At 38.4% G+C, this 23,749-nt stretch overlaps 1 protein-coding gene across 1 annotated transcript in view; it reads left to right on the forward strand.

Annotated features, from left to right (window-relative positions):
* CNTN1 (contactin 1) overlaps positions 1-23,232 on the forward strand; it is a gene marked incomplete at its 5' end in the record, with an annotated part of 73,393 nt that extends 50,161 nt beyond the window's left edge. The window contains 5 exon segments of the mRNA XM_010006296.1: positions 4,879-5,065; positions 6,235-6,347; positions 7,448-7,604; positions 22,002-22,047; positions 22,049-23,232. Coding sequence (XP_010004598.1) covers positions 4,879-5,065; positions 6,235-6,347; positions 7,448-7,604; positions 22,002-22,047; positions 22,049-22,157 — 612 coding nt within the window.
* Between the last annotated feature and the right edge of the window lie 517 nt (positions 23,233-23,749).

Here is a 23,749-nt window from a genome sequence, read left to right on the forward strand (position 1 = left end):
AGCAGGAAAGAACAGGATGCACAGAACATTATAAAAATGGTAGAAGGTTGGAAAGGAGCATAAGAGATCTTTGGGCTGAAAAGAGAGAACTCGTGTCTGAAGGAAGGTGGGATATGCTGGGAACTGGTGGAGGGGTCTGTTACACTGGGTCTGGATGTGCAGGGTGTGGCCTTAATATGATAGCTGGAGTGTAGCCTTATCCACTCAGTCCTAGAGAAGTACTACACTTTCACAAATCCAGTGTGAACTGGGTGCCTTGAATATGTATTTTTTCCTGAGTAATCTTCAAGTTACTAGGACTGTGGAAAAAAGTTCCCAGCTGGCTACACAGTAAACACACATATGCATTAATTACTGCCCCGTGGAGCTTGGCAAGGTGCTGATTCTGGGTTTTTCTGTCTAGAGCAATCACCAGGCTTATTCTAGCACAGGAGAAAGCAAAAAAAAAGGGCAACCCTGTGCTTCTACACTCAGTCCTGTGCTCCTGAAGATCAGATCTCCCATCAGTCCTGAAGGAGTCGTAGGACAGGTCTCTTCAAGGTCAAGGCCCCAGATAGCTTTTATGAAATTAGAATACAAGTTGTGGAAGAAGGAGCACTCAAACTAGATGCAGTGAATATGTCTGGAAGGCTCTGTCTCTACTGGCATCAAGAAATATTCCAATATTTATTTTTAATTACTGCTCAGCTGCAACACAAGCTAGCAAAGTCCCTCTCTCACCAGTTTCACCTTCTTAGTTTCATCTCGGCCTTTATTATTACCTGAAAATCACATAATCAATCATCTAAATGCTACAATTTAAGAAGTGGGAGTACCCTAAGGAAAGTACCTAAAGGTATTTCACCTGTGACACAACACTTTTCACACAAGGAGGAGTCAGATTTTCATGACACTAATGCATCCTGTCATGATAACTGCCCTCATGGTGATGAGTGTGAGCTGATACCTTTTCCCATTACAGAGGAGTATCCTCAGCTCACACTTTAAAGAGAGATAAAGTATGAAAACTGTCTCCATCTGTATAGAGAATTTAAGATTTACAAGTTCTTACAATAGCCTGCTAAAAGCCACAGCTCTTCAGTGCATGCAATGCCAAAGACACTACCTGTATTTCCTGCTGCTTCTATGCAGCAGGATAGATATATGCGTATTTTATTAAGCAGATTTATCACTACTCACCGTTACTGTCCCTTGTTTGCTGAAATACCCCATTAGCATTCTTTCTTAATGTGCGTGAGGTATCTCTTATGGCTCTCCTCTGTAAGACTTTCATGAGTATGAGACCCCTTGTTTTGTGACACAGAAACAACTTCTGATCTATTTTGGTATATTGAAATTTGATTAAAGGAGAGCACAATGAAATAGAGTGATTTTCCCTGATTTCAGCATGGAGGGCTGCACTAATTCATGATGACTAAGGCTTTCCTTCCCAAAGATCACTGCTGGCTTATCTTCCACAACAAGCACTAGAGTTGAGGTGAAATTCCCTCCTGTGTCCCCTGGGGATTCATGACCTATGGATTACCCTAAGAAGGTAAATGCAGAGCAGCAGAAAAAAGCAGACTGTCCAGGATTATTATCCAAGCTCTTTAATAAGAGGGGCTGCTGAGCAAAGTGGGGAAATGTGACTTCTTGAGACAATGGGGTATTAATTTTAGATATCACTTCTGTAGGGTCAAGAGCAAAAGAAATTTCCAAGTTATTTCAAGAGACTTTTAAATTATTTAAATAATAAGTGAGAAGAGAATGGTAGGAATAGCATAAATTAGACTATTTTTCTTAGCTCTTAAGGGAGTAACCTTACTTCAATGTTTTTCTTTTCCAAGAGTAGTTACAATGATCCAAAAAAGGGTATATAAGACTGTATATTAAATCAAGAGGTAAAGAAGAACATTCAGAGTGTGTGACACACAGCGTACACGCTATAGGAATAGTTAAGCCCTCAACATATCAGCCAAGAGCAATAATACTTTGGATTCAAATTTAATTTAATTTTTAAATTATATTACTTCTGCCTGAAATGTAATATGCTCTCAGTGAAGTAGTTTACATTTTCATTCATTGTTCTCACTTGTCTTGTTTGATGTTGTGTATTACTTGTTATATTATGTCCTACCTTCACTGTAGTGCAAATGAACAGTATAAAGTTTTGCAAGTCAAAGGTATTAAAATACTTCTACCATATGCTCTATGATTAACAAAATCTTCACATAAAGTGTGTTTGCCATCTTTAGGTAAAACAAGTACTTAATTAACACCATAGAACATACTAAACATGAATTAGTCTTCAGTGGCCAGCTAATATCAACAACAAAATTGCAATTGGTCTCATTGTAATTAATAAAGTTTTGGTCATCTAGAACTTCACAGACATCCCTCTGCTGCAGACTAGAAATTTACTTGAATTTAGGGACAAAGACAGACATGACCTCCTCTAGCTCCTGATGTACATGCCCTCTCACACTTGAGTCAGCCACTTAGACTTAACAGCTTATGATATACAGCTGGTTGCATTCAACAACAGCAGTTTATCTACAACAGTTTCTTCATTATAATAATATTTTTTTAAAATCTGACTTGAAGATCAGAACCGGATCATCATCTGAAATGACTGTGATGGTTTCAGATCCATTCCAGTTTGAAACCATTCATCAAGTGGAGGTTACCACCCTGCTGGAGATGCCAAGTGGAGGTTACTTAACATCCAGGGTGGATTTGGTGCACATTCCTCTCTCATTCTGGGGCAAAGGCTGTTGACTCAGTAAAATATCTACCTAGATAGGTGGGAATGTCATGAGTGTGAGTTCCTAAATTACAGTAAACTGATGTTTAAGATGGTAGTGGATTAAACTTCCAAAACACTGTTCAGGAGATGAGTTTTTGTAACTAAATATTACCTGTTTGTCCCTGCGGAAAGGCAGGATTCTTGTATTTAAAAATCAGAGCCACTTTGGCCTGCAGATACAATTTGATTCTCTCTCCACAAGGAAACAGTGAGAAAAGCCATTAAGATATTGTCACATTTATAATAATCAGAGTATGAATAACCTGTAGGTGGGCAAGACTGAGGCAACAAACGTTGACCAGTGACTTCAGTATTTAAATGAGAGTAACCTCTGTGTTGTGATATTGGCTGTTACTGTGCCCAAAGACATTTGAAGTAGGTGAAGAGAAATCCTTCACTGCACTCTCCTCATTCAGCCACAGTATGTGCCCTGAGGTGAAAGAATGGAATATTTCTATTAAACATTTTCATTTAAACCTGAACAACAGAAAATAAAGCTGTGCCAAACAAGGCTTGTACCTATAAGTTGTATAGAGAAGTACTGTGATATTAGCACCTTGACAAGCTATCTGCTCTTCTAACCTATTACTTAAATGAAGTTTCCAGGGAAGACTAATGTCAGCAGAGTAGAAGATCAAAGCAGATGCCATTAAAAAGATAAAATAACAGGATAGCTAATGTCACCAGTCAAATCTTACAAAACAAGATTTTTCCTAGAGCCTGAAATTACCAACATTAACCTCTTCCAAAAAAGTTGTAAAAGGTCCTCATGTAGCATACCCAAAAATCATGAACACAGGCAGAAGCTGAGAAGAAATGCTGAGAGTAAAAACATTCCAAATGAAAATGTAATGAGTACAGCTTTCCACTCTTTCAGGTTTGTGCACTAATTCAATCTTATGCAAATGGTTGCATACCAGACAAAACTCAGAGACTGACACTGTTTTACTCTCCTGTGCAGAATTTCTATGCACAGTTAATTGGCTGTGGTTTTCAAGATGTTAAAAGGTTAACATTTGATGCTTTTCCCATAGTTAAAGCATTCTGGTGAGTAAGCCTTATGAGCAGAGGCTGAGGGAACTGAGATTATTTAGTTTGAAGAAGAGGAGGCTGATGGGACACCTCATTGCTCTCTACAACTACCTGAAAGGAGGTTGTAGGGAGGTGGGAGTTGGCTTCTTCACTCAATTAATGACAGGACGAGAGGAAATGGACTAAAACTGCACCAGGAGAGGTTTAGACTGGATATTAAGAAGAATTTCTTTACCGAAAGAGTGATTGGACAGTGGAACAGGCTGCCCAGGGAGGTGGTGGAGTCACCATCCCTGGAAGTATTGAAAAGACATATAGATACAGTGCTTAGTGACATGATTTAAGCACTGAATGGGTAAATCAGGTTATGGTAGGTGTATTTAGTTTATGGTTGGACTTGATGATCTTCCAGGTCCCTTTCAACCAGGATGATTCTGTGATTCTATGATTCTATGATTTTCAGGTTTTTTCTCATCTATTTTGGTAAATGTCTTATTGTACTATGAAATCTGATTAAATTTAGCCAATGAACTTTAGAAAATGGTTAGGTACACATAGCTAGATGTGCACATACAAACAGCATGTCTGAAAACTTCTCATTGTCTAGATGGCAATACCAAAGGGTTACATTTTAAGACACTTTAAACAAAATATTTTGAAAACACGAGCAGAGTTTAGTCAACACTGTAGTGCAGGAAAACAATATTAAAGATCAGAGTAAAATGCTCAAACAAAACAGCAAGGTGAAAAAATAATCTTGTTCTCTGAAGGTATTATCCATCTCCCAGACTTCTAACTGCTTAGCTGAGAACAAGTTAAACCACTATGAGAAGAGGTTTCATGATAAAATCTGAATTTGTTTCTATTTCATTATGTCTATACATAACTTGGTTAAAATCATAGCCTGTAGAAGGAATTCCATGGTATGGCTGTTAGATTCCCTTTAGCTCACTTATTACTCAGCATACATAGTCGAGAAATACCCAGCACACATTGCTGTTTATAAACTTTCTTTATTAATAAATATCTTTCATTTAATCCTTCAATTTGCTTGCTTACAGATTCGTTACTGGGCTGCTCATGATAAAGAAGCAGCTGCACAGCGGGTACAAGTGAGCAATCAAGAATATTCAACCAAACTGGAAAACCTGAAGCCTAATACTCGCTATCATGTAGATGTTTCTGCCTTCAATAGTGCAGGATATGGACCTCCCAGTAGAACCATCGATATTGTTACCAGGAAAGCACGTATGTAAATTAAGCATTAGGTTAAGTATAATGTCATGTGCCTCATTACTGCATGTTGCATTATATCCATCATATTTTAGAATGTGATTTCTCTTTCATATACCAAATGTTCTCCCTTTGTGTGATATTGAAATTCATTGAAAAAATTCTTGAAAATTTCTTTGAAAATTTCTATGAAGGCTCTCCTTCCTCTTTTGTTGCTATGTGTACAATGTGGATATCTTACAAAAGGTGGTAAAGAAACTAAGATTGTAGGCTTATACGAGGGTAAGCTACAAGCTCAGATCTAGTTGCTCAGGGCTTTATCCAGCTGGATCTTGAAAACCTCCCCAGACAGACACTGCACAACCTCTCTGCAAAACCTGTTCCACTGCTTGATTTTTTCTGAGCATCTAGTCTGACCTTCTTTTACTCAAATTTGTGCCTTTTGTCACTCATCCTCCTTCCATGCTACCTTGAAGAGCCTGGATTCTTCTTCTTGGTAATATCCCTGTAAGAACAGACAGGGGGCTCATAAGTCCCCTCCCAAAGAGTGAACAAGCCCAGCTGTCTCACACTCCCTTCCACAGGGCAAGTGCTCCACATATGCTGATCTGTGTTCAATTAAGAAATAAATCTTGTGCATTTAAAAAACACTTATATAGGCTAAAAATATGTAAATAGTTAGTAAATAGTATATTGTGCAATCTGCACTCGCAGGGTTCATTTGTGTTGAATTAGATTCCAGTTTATAAGCTTATTTTGTGAAATGTAATTAATGGTTTCTGCAGTGGGGTGCTCCAATTTCTACTGAGTTAAACACTGTAGAAACACCTTTAAATGGTTAATTAAATAGTTAATCTCAATGAATAAATATTACTTAAGCCACATTTCTGGGAGTTTCTGAATGTAATTGGACACCAGCAAACAGACATGGTCAGCAACATAGTGAAGGGTAATTTTGGCCACTTCCATTCTGGCACCACAGAAATGGAAACCCACAAAGCACAAGCCATCCAAAATTGCCTTACTGGAGCTGTAGCAGCTCATTCCAGGAAGGAGACTATTCCTTAATTATATAAAGATCAGCCTAATTTCCCTTTTTACATTTTTACATGTCTTAATAAAAAGGTCATTGAATGTTTATGAAATGCCACTTAGGTGCACATTATACATCTGTTACTTTTCAGCTCCAAGCCAACGTCCAAGAATTATCAGTTCAGTCAGATCTGGTTCAAGGTACATCATCACCTGGGATCACGTGACAGCCAAGTCAAATGAGTCTGCAGTTGAAGGATACAAAGTATGTTCTATCAAAATATCTTTGTGTATGTGATGTGAGGTGCATTTTATAGACAGTGTTGAAGTTGGTACCTAATCAGACTTGTTGCATGCTAAGGATGAAGGTGTCATGTTCAGAAATCACAGGCAGCCAGTAGACTTAGGGAAAAGGCAGTGGGGACTTAGTATGATGAGGAAACACTGGGACACTGAAATTCGTTCAGGCAGCATTATGGAAAAGTTTAGATCAGTGTCTGCAGCATCCTGATTTCCCATAGGATTACATTTATTGTCTGTTGGCTAAAAATAGTGCTCCAAAAAATGTACAGTTTGATAGTTTTTCCATATACCAGTATGCATTGTTTCAGCTTTCTTATCTCCATGGGAGCTACAGTTCCTGGAACAAAAGTTCTTTAAAGTCTGGGAAGGTAGAGGAAGGGAAGGGACATTTAACCTCGTTAGATGGAATTACTGTATAATTAGAGCAAGCATATGTACTAACTATAGGGTGGATAGAAAGCTTAAAATATTAATTCCTGTTTAACTTTGCTGCTTGCTCGGCAGTAAGGAAATAAGTATCATGTTTTAAATGTACAAATTTTGCTTGAAGAGTTGAACTGCTTCCTAGGACTTGCTGACTCTGTTTCACAGAGATTATTCTATAACGGGTGGAGATCATTTCTAAAGGTCCCAATAGACATATGTCATCACATTTGAAACAGTTTAACATCATTGATAGTTAATAATAAAAGAAATAATTGTTTCATTTTTTTGGAAAATGGTTATAGATTTTAAGTCAGAAAATCCACCTGAGTTCTCAGATTTTTATTTGATTTTATTTCTTTATCCATCATTTAATTACTTACTTTTAATGTAAGGGCTGAAACTATTTTTCAAAAGGTGGCATAATTTTATAACAAAGAAAACAATGAAGAAACACCATGTCTAGATTCACTGTACATAAAAACTGGAAAAGTAGTATCAGCCACTAAGTTTTTATGTAGATAAGCTTCACATATAAATAAAAAGCTAATACTGTTTCATTGACACACTGTACGTATGTGACTGTGTTTTCATGGAAATGTAGCATTTCAATAACTATACTTACTATGACTTTCCTAGGTACTTTATAGACCAGATGGACAACATGAAGGCAAGTTGTTTTCAACTGGAAAGCACACAATAGAGGTCCCAGTCCCCAGTGATGGTGAATATGTTGTTGAGGTCCGAGCACACAGTGAAGGAGGAGATGGAGAAGTAGCTCAAATAAAAATTTCAGGTGAGCAGATGATTTCCCTTCTTTTTTGCCACAGACTTTGGTAGTCTTGGACTGAGAATTTTTGTTTTGTACACTATCCAGAGATGGGCACACCATTCTCATTCAAAATTTGGGAGGTAGATCTTCAGGAGTGACTGCACTGAGAATTAAAGTTTATCTTAAAATATTTCTCAAGGTGCAGAATGCACACAGAACACTTTTGCAGCAGTAGAGCTCAATCCTGAAAGCACTGCCAATCTTCCAAATATCAGACCACTTCTGGTGATACCCCCACTTAGACTGCCTCTTCTAATAGTGTCTCACAATCCTAACTACATAGTGCAGGCCTCATGAGCTGCAAAAAAGTTGAAGCAACTTGTCTCTTTAGGACTTGTCTTAAGTCATCTTTGTATCATAGGCGTATCATCATCTATTATCAGAGTGGTGCAAAGACCCTTTAGATAGCAGCAGAAAGTTTACTTCCCAGACTGGAAACAGAACTATCGTGTCAGTACAGTGTTGCACAGAAGCTGATCAGTTGTGTCAGTAAGACCTGCCCCAAGCCTGCCTATACAGTTAGTACCTCTGGGAGAGGTGCTTCCAGCAGACGCTGGTTTGTAGTCTTCCAGACTGCAAGCAAGTTTTCAGCCACAACTTGTAGTATAACCCAGCTAGAAAGAGAGGGATTGTGCCTCGGGTGGCCTATTTAAAGGCAACATTCCCTGGACTCAGGAAAGGAGATTGAAAAGGAGACAAAGGCAGGGTAATCTCTTTGAAATACACAGAGATTTGGGCAAGTATTTCAGGCTATTTCTGGGCACAAACCATGCTTTTATTCAAAGAGCAGAATGAAGTGTAGTTTCAACACCTACATATGGCTAATTATGTCAGCTAATTTTTATTCTCAAGGGAATTTTCCAGTAGTGTGAAAGGGTTTAGAGTAATTCCTCAAAAAGTGTGATATAGTTGTGAGAAGCTTTTAATTATGCTTTTTCTCAGAGACTTGCAAACAAGATAAGATCTAGTTTAATAGGAATTTGTGTTCTGTTGGTCAGCTGGCCAAAACAGAACTTACCTATTTACAGGGAGATGTAAGCAATACCTAAGACAAAACTTAAGGTGTCTTACCAAATTCAGAGAGAACCATTGCATTACTTGACCTCTAGGCATCTGATTCCAGTTTGCAAACCAAATTAATATCCTGCATAAATGAATGGGGATAATTAAACAACAAAGGCACGTGTTCAAAATAGCCTGTACACTGACCAGGCATGACCAGATCTAAAGCAAACTTGAAGGCTGCACCCAAGAGGCAGAAATGTCTAGAAAACCTACGTATCTTCCAGATGGGTGTTTTCCTGCTGTTCACTGGGTCTCAAATCCACAGTAATCTACATAATACACCTGTGTTAGGTGTCTAAACTCCCATTATAATCAGTTGTCATCTAGGGTGTAATTCAGCAGCTTTAAAAAAACCTGTAGCAGTTGAGGTGCCCCAGATTACTAGGAACATCCACACAGTGCTGGCAGGCATGACATGATCTACAGGGAATCCAAGGTCTTCTGGATCAGCAGCTGGAGGCCAGGCAGGACATCAGAAGTCATCTTTTGGCCCATTTTAGGCATACAAATTGCACCATTTTGCAAAGCAAAACCATTTCCTTGACTTGTTTGGCTGCTGTTGCTGTGCTAGGCTACCATGTTGTACCAAAGTCAATGTTTGCCAATAGCTTTTACCCACTCATTAGCTGCTTCATACAAGTCTTCTCGGGCATTGTCTGGAAGGTGATGTTTTTTCTTCAGCTTCTTGCTCAAAAGATCCCTATGTACATCTTGTAGATGTACTCTGAGCAATTATCTAGCACTTTCTGAATTGGATTTGAATTAGGTTTAAGTGCAAGAACATCTAGTTCAGGAACCCTAGCTAGCCCTGATGTCTTAGCTTAGGTATTAAAAATGCAGCACATTTTAACTAACTAAATTACACTTGAAAGTCAAATGTATAAGAAACTAGAAATATATGTTATTTCTTGCCCAGCCTCTTTTCTAGAGAAGAAACTTTTACATTTTCCTCAGCCTCTTCCTTCTCACAGAAAACCCAATCACACACTGAAGAGGGAGGCAAACATACTGCAGCAACTTTGCTCTGATATAGCCAGTCAGCTTCCTACAGGACACACTGCTTTAGTTGAGCATGATGTAAAGGAAATTTACCCAACACAGCCATCTCACATGCATTTCTTTTTAGTTAACACCTTGAAATAGAAGTGCTTATCTCAAAATCACTCACTGTATATATGAACAGCTGTATTTTATTGGCCAGTGCCTGTTGTACAGTTAGGAGTTTGAGGATATTTTTCAAGCCCATTATAGTAAATGAATGAGCTACACAGTTTAAAATTCATTCCTGAGATACCACAACCAGCTGCAGGTTGGAACTATTGTTCAACTAAAGGAGACCATTTCAATGGCTAATAATAAGCTTATCTCTTCCCTTTGAAATATAACTAAAGGCTGAGATTATATTTTTTTGTCTTCTGTGTGCTTTTTGGATTGCAGTGCTTTGTCATCATGCTAATATTAATGTAATCAAATCAATCTTGTAATCAGTAGGAACTAAAACCATATGATGCATTATTCTTTTCTCACTTCACTTATGTAGCTGCACTGGCCTCAGTGCAATTAATTTATGCTAAAGTTAGGAAAAATAGAATCAAGCTCTCAAATTTCACAATTTCACTCTGGCTGGGGGAGAGGGGAAGATAACTTTTGATTTGGGTAAATACTGAGGAAAAAGGAAGATGCCATGCAGCTTCACATTCTAATGTAGCATCAGGTTAATGTCTTAGATTGACAGTGACATGGGCAAAGAATAATTTATGTATTGTATATGTTTATAGCAAGAGGATAAAAATAGAGCTTCTCTGTGTTCACTGCACTCATATATATACACATATGAATTCTGTTTGCCAAAGGGATGTTTAGGATCCTGAAAAAGTATTTATTTCAAAGCATAGCTTTTTCAAAGGGTAATGCACAATTTTTGCCCATAGTAACTCATACAAACATTTTAATTATTTAATCATCATTGTCGTCATCGTCATCATCATCATCATATTATTATTATTATTATCATTATTAGGCGTTAATGCTATTGCACATATTAGTGTCAAGTAAATCAAGTGATCATTCGCATTTCATGTTGTATAATAAAAATATTTTAATTATAATTTGAAAACGTCCATCTGTTACAAAGATAGTTGCAGTAATAAGAAAAGAAGAGAACACAGATAAAATTCCTAAGGAATGCTGATGAAAACAATCCTCTAACTGGCATGACAGTCCTATGCAGATCTTGGAGTTTATTAGCATCTGTGACAAGACTGGAGCAAAAAGTTTCTACTAAACTAAAGATACATTTCCAAAAGAGTTTTGCTTTAAAAGAACAGTAGTTTTCATAATACATTTGCTGTTGTCTCATGACTCAAAAATTAAATAGAAAATACTCAGAATACTCCAACCTGGTACATAAATCTGCCTAAAACATCATATTTAGTTCTCTTGTGTTTCTCTAGATTTTCCTTCATCATCCCATTTCATTTTGTCACCATTCTGATTTATTGGTATTACCTCCTTCCAAGCCTTTGACAACTATGGTTTGACAATTCCATACATTACAACATATTCAGTGCTAGAACAAGCATTTTCTTGAAAAGCCATGTTCACCCTAATTTGTTCTGTTTTTCTCGTATTTGAACTCAACAGTAGGACAGATTGCAGAAATGTTTTTGTATCTAATTACATTTTATTAGTCTGCATTACTCTATTATAATCCAAATACTGTTTGTAATTTCTGTTTATTTATATGGGAAAACCTGGATACACAGAAAGTGTGAATAGAACAAAAATTCATTTTTAGCTGTAAGGGCAACTGAGCTATTCCATCGGGGTTGACGGGCTTTATAGCGAAAAACTGGATGTTTTGTACATATCGATTTTGAATGCAACAGAGGTTTAAGAGAACAATATCACACAAAAAATGAAGAGCAGGATAGGTTACTCATTATCAGAGAATATTGACAAGACAGGAATCCATAGCTGCTATTCATCAGAAAACAGAAAATGTGGCAGCTGTCTTGAAAAGGACCATATAAATTCCTCCTGCTTTCGTCATCACTCTGAGTTGCCACATGCCTGTCAGCATGAGCTTGGGAATTGCCTGCAAAATCCCTGTTGAGGGCTATTACATAGGCACATGGAGGCATGAGAACCCTGCAGTGCCTCTAAACATCAGCAAAAAAAATATCTATGGCACCTTCATACACCTTGTTACATGTTTTAACTTGTTACGTGTTGGAGATTTTGCTGACTATCGCCACGCCTGCAAGAATGCTACAGGAAGGTGTGACCTTCATGGAAAACATATTCTTTTTGGATCTCAGGAAATAAATATACTGAAGATACTAAAGTAAGATACTGTAAAAGTATAAAGAAAATCAGTGGGGGCACTGCACTTACGGAGTGAAATCTGGATGGGGCGTGTGAAAGAGGGAAGGAGTCTTCAGCTAGAGTAAGGATGGCTAGTAAGATAGTCATAAAGAACAGAAGAGGTAAGTAAGAAAAGATTATTTACTTTTCTTCACATTAAGAGAATGATGGTACTCAGTAAAATTAACAGGCAGCAGATTGAGGACTATCAAAGTAATAGTCTTTTGCATGGCACAAAATTAAATTGTGGAACTTCATGTAGCAGGATGTTGTACAAAGTTACTAGTAGAGGCTTGGTCTATCAGCCCATGTTTTAAAATATGTCCTATATTCAGCTTTTGACTGAAGAGCTACTGAAGAGCTACTGAAGCTGTGAAGTAGCTCTGGAGCTACTTTGACATAATTAGAAAGAATATTCTGAATGTCATGAATATTTTCCCTTTCCACTGCATCTGTTATGAACCACTATTGGAGTCAGTGTCCTGAGCTAGAGGGACCCTTGGTCAGACTCACTACAGCTGACCCTATACTACCAGCTTCAGGAAAGTGTGCTACGAAATGCTTGAATAACATTTAGTTGATGGACAAAGGATTAGTTCTTCTGAAAGCCTTTCTTTACTGTTTTCAGTGGTTTGGATATTCCCTACTAAACAATGACTGACTTTTAGGATGCTTAAGGAGAGGAAGAATTTTGGTTCACTGTGCAGTTAGATTTTTATTTATTTATTTATTTTAATGCAGCGAGCTTTTGATTGCCACCGTTTCAGTAGGACCATCAAATCATCAACGAATTAAAGGCCTGACATTCAAATTCTGTTTGGCTGAACTGTCCTTCTCCATTAATTTATCCAGTTATTGAGATATATCATAGAAGTCCTTCCAGTTTTTTTATTATACCAACACAGGAACACTGTACTCCTTCACTTTTATGAAACAACTTGCTTGGTATTTTATATTCATTGTACTCTACAATAAGAAGACGGAAAAATCCAAAAGGTCATTATTTAATTCTCTTATGCTTAAATGTAGCAACATAGCAAAAAAGAATATCACAGAAGAAAATCACATAGCTCATAGAGGTAATGCCAAAATTAGTGTTTTGCTTTAATAATATAATCCCTTTGATGCATAATGTTTTCATACAAATGCATATTCTGCTTTTACCTCTTGGTAGGACATTTTAACTGTTGAACTACATTTATATAGTATTTTTAATTGCTTTGAGAAATCAAAGCCAGACAAGTACTGCTTAGAGTGATTTAAAGTAATCTTTGGAAGACTCATCTCATTATTTTTTTTTCCCTATTAATCTAGACTGAATTTCAGGCGTGGTCACAGAGGTGAAGGAATGAAGAAGGGAACACTTTCTAGTCATGACAATTCTTGCATATTTTAAATTTCAGTAGCAAGCTGTGGAACTGCATTATTCAGATCCTTGTGGTATTTTTCAGTTCAGCAGTTAACAATGCTGTTACTTTTTGTGGGTACCTTGGAGTGCTGGCATGCTCATACGTCTCTCTTTCATGCACCTAACCTAAATCCTTTTTTTCTTAGTGAGAGTGATTCAGAAGTCCTAGGTTAGGCATCTGCTGTAACACATCTTTTGATGAATCCTCTCTCTTAAGAGAACAAAAGCCAGTGTGATTCTCTGGCAAAGGCAGCAGTGATAGTTTTTGCCACCGTTTGACTCAGGTCCGACAACAATGCTCTCGATCCCCTCCCCCTCCCACCCAGGTAGGGAAGGAGAGAGAGAAAAAGAGAGACTTGGCTGGATTGAAAACTAAACTACACAGCTTTAATTAAACACCAATGACAAAATAAATTATATACAATTATATACAAATATGTTCAGGGAATGTGGAAAAGCCTCTCACCTCCCCCCACCTCCAGCAACTCCCACAGCATCTCCCAAGCTGCAAACAGTCCCGAGAAATCCCGGAGCTACTGCCGGAGAAAGCACAGAGTGATGAGGATCAGGAGAGCTCGAGCCTGGGGGTCAATGGTGATGGATGGACGGAGTCCTCCCTGGACACTGTTCATGGATGGAAGAGAAGGGGAGAAGAAACAGGAAGGAAGTTGTCTTCTGTGATCTCTGACCTTCCTCGGAGCTTACGTAGATATATGGAATGGAATTTCTCTGGCGAGTTTTGCTGTCTGTCTAACTCAGCCTCCTACGGGGGTTGTCATAGATCTCCCTGTAGTGTCTGAGCCAGCAGAGTGAAGGTGCGACCTTGGAGACCCAGCAGTTAGAAAAACATTCCAGCTGTTGCCAGTCTTAGTTGGAACACTTTGCTACTAGTTAAAGGAAAGCTTGCTGAAGGAAAAGAAAAAAAAAAAAAAAGAAATCAGTAAAAGGAAAAATAGCTTCATCCTGGCTAAAACCAGGACAGTTTTCCAGTTATTTCAGTGGCAAAGTCCAAGGGACTTCAGAAACACTCTTTGGTAGTAAGGAAGGTCCCCAGCTCTTTAGTGTGAAGGAAGTTCCTCAGAGTCTAGTTCCTTTAATAAATACAAAGTTTAGTGTGGTGGAGAGGGATGATCCAGCAGAAGTACAGAACTGTAAGAAGAGCAGTTACAAAGTTGATGAATCTGCAGTCTTGATAAAGGCAGATGATGTAATACAGGGCAGTGGCCAGAAATTGTGATTTGGGAGTTTCAGGTTGGACATTAGGGAGAACTTCACCCAGAGGGTGGTGGAGCAGGTTACCCAGACAGGCTGTGCAATACTGGTCTTTGGAGATTACTGTGACTCAGCTGGGAAGAGCTGCAGCTGATGACATCCAGGGTTGGTGACAGTCCCCATAGAAATGGGAGGTCAGACTAGACAGCCCCAGAGGTACAACAGTCTACAAGCAGGCATTTTGTGCTCTTGAAAACTGTATCATTTCCAAACTTCAGATCTACTGACAGTATATTAAATCATAAATGTTTCATTAGAAGTACAGTTTGTACTGTGATTATTTGGCAGTTTTGCATTAATGTGTAAATAGATTTATTTGTTGCTACAGATACAAAGAGCAGACAAAATCACATCTTTGCAAACTCAGGTATACTTTTAAGTGCCAGTGACCATATAGGAAACAACTGCATGTGGTTTTACCTTATTTACATAGATTATTAAATAGTACATTTTACTAAATACTGAAATTCTCTGTGCTTTTTTCAGAATACTTGACGGACTTCAATGTCAAGATGTTCTTGCCTTTAAGGAGTAATACATATGTTTTTACTATATTTCTGAAGCCTGTTCATAGAAGCAATAGATGGAGAGTTGACAACAGGGCTCTCAGAAGTAGGCGTTGGAAGAGTGCTAACTGGTCTTTCTTCTGTGCCTGTTCAATACAAACATATTAAGCCAGTGGGAAGGGAAGGAGGAATGATTTCTGTCAAAGTAGGAAATGTTAGAAGGATCCTAAATCTAAGTTCATCTGAATGTTTCAGAGTATGGAATTTGATTCTTGTGGCTCTAGCTAAAGAAAAAACTTTATCAAGAGAGAAATTCTAACAGAAGATAAATTTGAAAATTTGTTCTCCAGAAGCATGAAATTATGCTTGAATTTTTGCTTTTCAGCTCCTGCTGTTTTTAAATCAAGGCTCTGAGCCACTTCAGAAAATATGTTTTAGAAAAATCTTCCTGAGCTCAGTACAGAAAAACTAATAAAAGGTTACTTAAACTGTATTGTATGACAGGCAATGATGGTGTAGGGTATATATTAAAACATCATTTCTGTGCTTAAATTGTGTAACTAGCATTACTTTCTAATACTGCTCAGCAGAAATAAGTGAAATGTAGAATTTAATGTGGCAGCATAATTCACTCATCTGAACAGATGAGCAGCTGTTTAAAGCTGAGTTTAGGCACTGCTGGCTCATTTAGATATTATCTGTAAAAAACACCCTCGTTTACCTCCACATAAAAAGATTTTGTCTTTGTCTCCCTAAAACAAGTATTTCATTAATTTCTAAGTTACTATTATCTATAATAATAGAACCCAGTGATGGGCTGTTTCAATTATTTTTCTGACATTACACAATATAGAGGTAAAAAGCTTTATGTGGCTTCAAAGGAAGTGTTTGCAGTCAGTTACAATGGCTGTTAGTACATCTATATCAGAACACTAAAATGTAAAATGATGTGACCAGCTGCAGGGGAATGTGGTACTAATCACAGCCTTTTCTGCGTGTACCTACAAAGGTCTCACAATCTAAAAATTACTTTGCTAGAAAGCCAAATGGAGTTGCCAACAAATGTTTCGAACTAGGAAGAATTTCTACACTAACCCTCTGCTCTTGTTTTTTTGTGTCTTCTTGCTAATTGGAGCACTTCCAGTAAAGGTTCTGTATTAAACAGTGTACCTTTCCTCTGGTTTATGCAGTCTGTGCAGCCCTCTAAGATGTTTTATCCTGCCTGTTCCTATCTGTCTTCTTTACCAGAGATCCTGTTACCCAGCGACCTTGGAAACTGTATTGGCCTTCCTGGTTTAACAGTACCCATTCCTCAAACTACATCCTTATTAGTAAAAGTTTATTATTTTGCTCTAGGGAAGTACATGCTGGGCCAGTTGCTTGCTTTCTTCATTTCTGTGGTAACTTTCATGCGGAATTTAAGTTTTTTTCTGCCCTGCTGAAGAGAAAGGCCAAATTTAAGCTGAGCTGGCCTTTTAAACTAACTTATTTTCTTTGCTTCTTCTCATCCCACTAGTCGATTTGTCTGCATGTTTGCCATGTTGTTCCCAAGCCCTACCGATTACTGTTCCCATCGTTCCTTGCTAGCTGTGCCCAGGGAGCAGAGGGAGGGAGGCTGTGTTTTGGCAGCACTGACTGCCTTCTGCTTTACCTCTCTCTCCAGGGCTGCACAGTGATGGGACTTACCTGTACATGAAGACTGCATAGCACATGGCCAGTTTCATGAGCGTGAGCCCTGCACTGTACTGTACGTGTTGTCACGTGCTGTGGAGGGATGGTGGCCTCTCCCTGCCATGAAACAAGCACCATTGAGTCCATTGAGACTGGGCTCTTCTACTCTTGTAGAAGCTGAGGACATCCTTCTTTCATCTTCCGATATGTGAGACAGGCTTCCAGGCTTAAAGATGAATAGTTTTAAGACAGGCTTTTAATGTACCTCAGTGTTTATGCATGACACATTTGTTTCCAAGAACACAGAAATTCCAAAACTATAGTCTTTTTCCTATTAATTAACCACCATTTTGCACCTGAAGAAGTTCTACTGTTGGCCCATTGTACCATGTGGCTGTTTAAATGTGGATTATTTGCAAGTGGAAAGCAGTAACACATCTGGTGTATGCTTGAGGTGAATTTATTAGTAAAAACATTCACAAATCTCTATTTTCTTTAACAAGCAGGAGTAGGTTCCTCACACAGAAATCCCCAGACATGACAGCTGACCAGAGAAGACCTGTCCTTTTTCTGCTTTTCAGGGTTACAATCTTCTGGCTTCCAGTTTTTTTCCTGAAAAAAAAAAATCCCGTTTTGATGAAAAACATGTCAATGACTCTCTCAGACGATAATTGAGTTCCTTTGAGTAACTGTCATTCCTCATTTCTGAGGCAATGCAGGATACATTTCTGTGGGAACATTGACAGCCAAGTGTTTTGTCACACCAGACAACCAGTGCAATCACAGATAAGCTTTTCCATAGAGGCAAGGCTACCAAGATTGCTCCAAGCTCCTCCTGCTGCTTCAGCAGGCAGTTCCCAGCACTGAACACCTCGTCCTAGCTGAGCAAATGATTCAGCCTTGCTTGCCCTGGCAGTACTCCTGGTGCTACTGGTGAACCAGTTTGTCTGGAGTGATCGCTGACAACTGGAGAGACAGGGCTGATGCTGACAGATAAGACAAGGCTGTAGGTCATGCAAGTGATCCTGAAACTCACAAGATACTCACAAAGTACAACTGCAGCTGTTGCCTGGGTCACAGAAGGACCCCCATAGATTGTTCTTGCTATTATTTGTTGAGTATGCCGCTCTGAAAGAGCACATTTAAAAAAATATCACCTGTGGTCTCCTACTTAACTCTCCATGCAAAAGAATATGTAATGAATAGTAAGCCATGTAAAGCAGAAGAGGTAGTTGAGAAATAATTTATATGTATTGACACTTAAATAGTGGGCTGCTGACTGAAAATTATTTCCTTTTCCCAAGAATCCAAGGCATCTTTTCATTTTGGCAGCCCAGGTCTGTAGCAGGGCCAGAGTGAATGGCAAAGAAGTCACTGCAGCTGCCTGCCAACACTGCTAGCACACCAGGTGCCATTGCCAGAACAAAACAAAACGTTTGGTTGGCTCTGGCATCTGGCATATTGATTTTCGAGCAGGAGAAGACAGACTGAACACTGTGGGGTGGACAAACAGCCCTGCCCATCAGCAGCCCTTTAACCATGTTTTTAATGTTCTAATTTTCTTCCAGAGGTTTAAAGCTCTTCTGCAGATACACAGCAAACCTTAGCACAGCACAAAGCACTGGCAGATGCACAGACAGCATTAGTGCTGTCCTATACATCTGCTCTGCTGCAAAACAGTAATTCACAGGGTTGTGAATTACTCCATTCTACCTTTCTTGAAAGGTTTATGGCACAGGTAAGAGGAAAATTTCCTCATGCCCAAACAAAGGTATTCCTAGACAAAGGAAAGTTGGACCCATGACTTAGCAAACATGCCAATGATGCAAGATAAATATATTCTAATTAGTTCAGTTATTTTCCATGTAGCATGAATAGGGATAGCATAATTTAAATTGTGTCAGCTGACACTAGCCATTGCTGTTGAAGTAGTCTTTCAGGAAGACAGTATTTCCAGCTGGGACAAGTGGAATTTCTTTTCAGAAGCCAGCTGTCAGAACTACAGACCCACTCACATCTTTTATGCAGTTTAGAGTAACCTGAAGAAATTACATTTCCTCCCTTCCTGTTTTTCTCTTCTACCTGGATAAATATCAAAACAGATATTAATGAAGCCTAATATATGCTAAATAAACTAACAAAAGGAATAGGCAAAATCCCTTTTTTTAATTCACATTGCCTAATTTTTTCACAGAGAAGCAGATGAGCTTAGTTAGAAGCAAGGAGAAACAGAATATGAGAAGGCTTTGTGTTTACCTTTCTTAAGCAAAAAGGAGAGATACAAAAACAGACAGCCCTGGTAGAAGAGCAGTCCTTGGATCCTGAACCAAAAGGAGAATATTATTTACAGGAAGATGAGTCGAAGTTTGACCTTTCTTACAGGAAAAAGAAAAACCTATTTTGCAAAACAGACACAAAAGCAGACTCATTTCTTAACAAGCTACAAAATTTACATTACAAACTTAAATCTTTCATGAACCATATAAAATGCCAATCCTGGTCAGAAAAATTTCTCTTTTCCTTTCTTTTACTAAATGTGTGCTAATTTGTGTAATGAAAATGGTATTGCAGTGACTATCACTCAGGTAGCCAGTCTCCATCTACCTGAACCATTTGTGTGACATGAGAGGAGTGGCTCTGTAGAGACAAACAGTGGTATTGAGGGTCCAGCTCCACACTGTGTGCTCACATCTGGCTTTTCTTTGTACTCTCTCTAATCCAGTCCTAGGCAGGGTATCAAAGAGAGTTCCACAGGGCAAAATAAACCCCAATAAAGGAAACAGCTGTGATACTTTAAAAACACATGCCTTCTCAAACTAGGACAGTCATGTAGACATTCCCCTTGATGTTCAGTACCTGGAAACTAAGAAAACTGATGTCATTTAATGCAAATTAATTCTTCAACAATCTTTCCTGGCAACAAAAGCAGAGAAAGAGTTTTGCCACAACAGGATCAGCTCACAATTAGCCAAGGAATAGCTTGGAGTTTGTGTATGTTGGCAAGGCACTTTCCCATTGAGAAAGACAAGTTATTCACATATGACAGCTTCACAGATGACCAGTAACTAATTTCCTGGTTCACAGATCTGATGAAAACAAGATTTCTAAACAGGCCTCTACTTTTTTCTTTTTTCTTTTTTTTTTACAATCCAGTATAAAAAGATACTGACATTGGGAAAAGGGCCAAAAATGTCATATCTTAGAGATAAGTAACATTTAAAGAAAAGAATGATGTATTTGTAATAACGAATTGTTACAAAGGCTTGAGAAATACATGCAAGTCAGGATTATTTTAATGCCTGCTTCATTTACACATGCATATGAACAGCTGTAGGCACATCCTGTCATGTGGTATTTGGGCACCACATAAGGAAACCTCTGTTCCTGGGATGAGGAGGGCACCTGCTCCTCTGACACCTTGTCTAGAGAGAGAGGTCTTGGATAACAGGTGTCTTTGCACCCACCTGTCTCCAGTGGTACACATTTACTGTACTAATATACCAGGTGGAACTTGGTTCTTCCGGCCATACCTATTATGTATGGGAAGTACTGTAATAAACCAGTTGTGAGGAAAGAAGACTAAGCACTCGAGTTAGAGGTATGCTGCCAACTGGCTTTCCAAACAACTGCCTGAAAACTGCTGCTGTTTGCAGTGGGACTCTTTAAAGCTGAATGAGGAGAGTAGACAGTGCAATAAACATGAGGAACTACTGATGAAGGCTCACTTAAATATCTCTGCAAAGACCAGAAGCTCTGCCAAGTACAGAAATTAAGACTGTGTATGATATCCTTAGTTAAGACTTGTTTAGGGGACAGCACTTTAATCTTGGAATTGCAAGTAGTACGTGTATGGGACATGAGAGGAGATGCATGGAGTGGTTGTGACCCAGGTGCAGGACCCAGCACTGAGCCTCGCTGAACCTCATGCAATTGGCCTCAGCCCATCAATCCAGCCTGTCCAGGCCCCTCTGTTGAACCATCCTACCCTCAAGCAGATCAACACTCCTGCCCAAGTTGGCATTGTCTGCAGACTTACTGGAAGTGCACTCAATCCCCTCATACAAATAATTGATAAAGATATGAAATGGAATCACATGTGACATTTTCAGTATGGTTTTTCTTCTTCGACAAGAATATTTGCTGAGAACTGTCCAGTGGGATGGTTCAAGCAGTACTTCAGGACTATCACCACCTATCTGTGTTCAACAGCAAAATGAGCAGTAAGCAGGGTCCCACATTGCACACGCACACGCTGCCTTCCTGACATAGGTGAACCCTCTCTGGGATGAAAGAAGAGCTTGTTCTCCAGCTCCTTTGCCCCATCTCCAAGACTGTCAGCCAGGTAGAGTTTGGCTGGGTTATTTTCTCGTATCAATGCTTCTTAACAGGGAGCTGGACCATGGCAATGTAAGCCATTTAACATAATAGCAATTCTTACATCTGTTTGCCAGAGCAAGTCAGGTAAAGTTTGTAAGCTGTCAATTAATATTTTTGGTCTTAAAATATTTGTTTAAGAAAGACCTTTGTGACTTTAGAAGACATAAACGTGTAAATGCCACATTGCTACAAGTCAGCCATCTGGACTTTGTAATCTAGCAGGTAAACAAAAGGACCAGGCTCTTTGGTATCTCTCAGATTATTGCTGATCATATGAACATTAACATTTCCAAAGGTGTCTCTTTGCTTCATGACATTTCAAAGACTCCATTAATTTTCTGTTCATATATTTAAATATTTATTTTGACCTTTTACCTCCTGGTGTAACCTTCTGGCTGGTTGGACTGGCCAAATCAAAATACACTGATGTGTGCTGAATGGCCTTGCTGCTTATATAAACACACAGCATAAACAGCTCTTGCAGAACAGAAGGGCGAGTCCTCCATGGTGTTGTAGCAAGGCTCTTTGTCCTTTTCACGTTATTCGTACAGGTAGAGGCTGTGTTGAGACACACCAGCTGGTTTTCTCACCAGCCTTCATATCCCATGTTCTCACTCACATCCAGGGCTGTTTTTCCTCGCCATGAGGAATACCAAAGTGAGACCAACCCGGTGCTGTTATCTGTTTGATGTGCAGGTGCCGCTGCCGGAGTACCGACCCTGCTCCTGGTCCTGGTGGTTCCTACCCTGGGTGTCCTTGCCTGCTCGGGATTCTGAATGTAGCTGGATTTACCTTGTCCTCTGCCTAAAAGAAAGGACTCCCTTTGAAGATGAGGACCACGATTCTTTTTGATTCCTGTGGCACCATCCTAAGCCAAAAAAAATCCACTTTAAAATAAATTACCCTACCAATTTCCTATGAACTTTAAGAGGACTGAGGCATCCAGGAACTCCTTCATGAAGTAAATCAACTTTTGAAAGGCTAAGAAATATTTTTAACTTGTTCCAATATGCCTTATAAAACACTTATGCTGATCTGTGACAGTTGCATGATTCGGTCCAATGGGGCAAGTTACAGTGTTAAAACCCAATAACATAGGCTGTACAGTGAAAGTAAAATCACCATACGTAGGTGCTTTAACTTGAATAACAAATTGTGAAATATAATAGAGATTGAAATGTTGATTGTATGTGATAAATGTAAGAGTACTATGTCTGTCTGTACTATCCTATATGTTTTGTGTACTGCATATTTTTGAATGGCCCCATCATCATTTATTGGGATTACTGGTTTTTAGAGAGACAGTCAAAGCAAAAACATTTCATTTTTTCAGAGCTATATTTCTTGAGGCTATTGGATAAAATTTAAAGGACTTGAAATAGAAGTCACTGATGAGGAACTTCTTATTTTAAATATGTTCAGAACACCCGAGACATGCATAGCATGCTCAGCTTAAAGGAATTTACCTGTACTTCACTGATGCAGGACATACCATATTGTTTTCTTAAAGCAGTTCTGTTGAAAAATTCTATTACAGTCATTGCTGATTTTAGGAGTAAAATGTCAACTTTCAGGGAAGCAGCGTAATATATTAGGTTTGATTTATTATTATTACTATTATTATTATTATTATTCAGAAAGCAATATAACACTGAGGAGTTTGGAGATGGAGTCCATATTATGATCAGCCCAGTGGACCCAGAAATGGTAGGAAATGTATGTTATTTTTTGAAGGGAAAAGATTTAAAATATAAAAAAAAAAAAAAAGATATACAATAAATGGCGAAAACAGAGTAGCACACTAAAAATATTATTATATTTACATTTTTATGCTGCAGATGCCAGATGTTACTTTCCTGTAGTGAAGGTGTACATTTTGGGGAATTATATGCTTTTTCAAGAACTTGATATTATTCTAGTGTTGATAGTGTTGTAAATAAGAGTTTTAAAGTTCTGAGACTGTCCCTCATATGTTCAGAACACCCGAGACATGCATAGCATGCTCAGCTTAAAGGAATTTACCTGTACTTCACTGATGCAGGACATACCATATTGTTTTCTTAAAGCAGTTCTGTTGAAAAATTCTATTACAGTCATTGCTGATTTTAGGAGTAAAATGTCAACTTTCAGGGAAGCAGCGTAATATATTAGGTTTGATTTATTATTATTACTATTATTATTATTATTATTCAGAAAGCAATATAACACTGAGGAGTTTGGAGATGGAGTCCATATTATGATCAGCCCAGTGGACCCAGAAATGGTAGGAAATGTATGTTATTTTTTGAAGGGAAAAGATTTAAAATATAAAAAAAAAAAAAAAGATATACAATAAATGGCGAAAACAGAGTAGCACACTAAAAATATTATTATATTTACATTTTTATGCTGCAGATGCCAGATGTTACTTTCCTGTAGTGAAGGTGTACATTTTGGGGAATTAT

Source organism: Chaetura pelagica, unplaced genomic scaffold, assembly GCF_000747805.2.
Source record: "Chaetura pelagica isolate M959 unplaced genomic scaffold, ChaPel_1.0 scaffold108, whole genome shotgun sequence".
In the NCBI taxonomy this organism is placed as follows: domain Eukaryota; kingdom Metazoa; phylum Chordata; class Aves; order Apodiformes; family Apodidae; genus Chaetura; species Chaetura pelagica.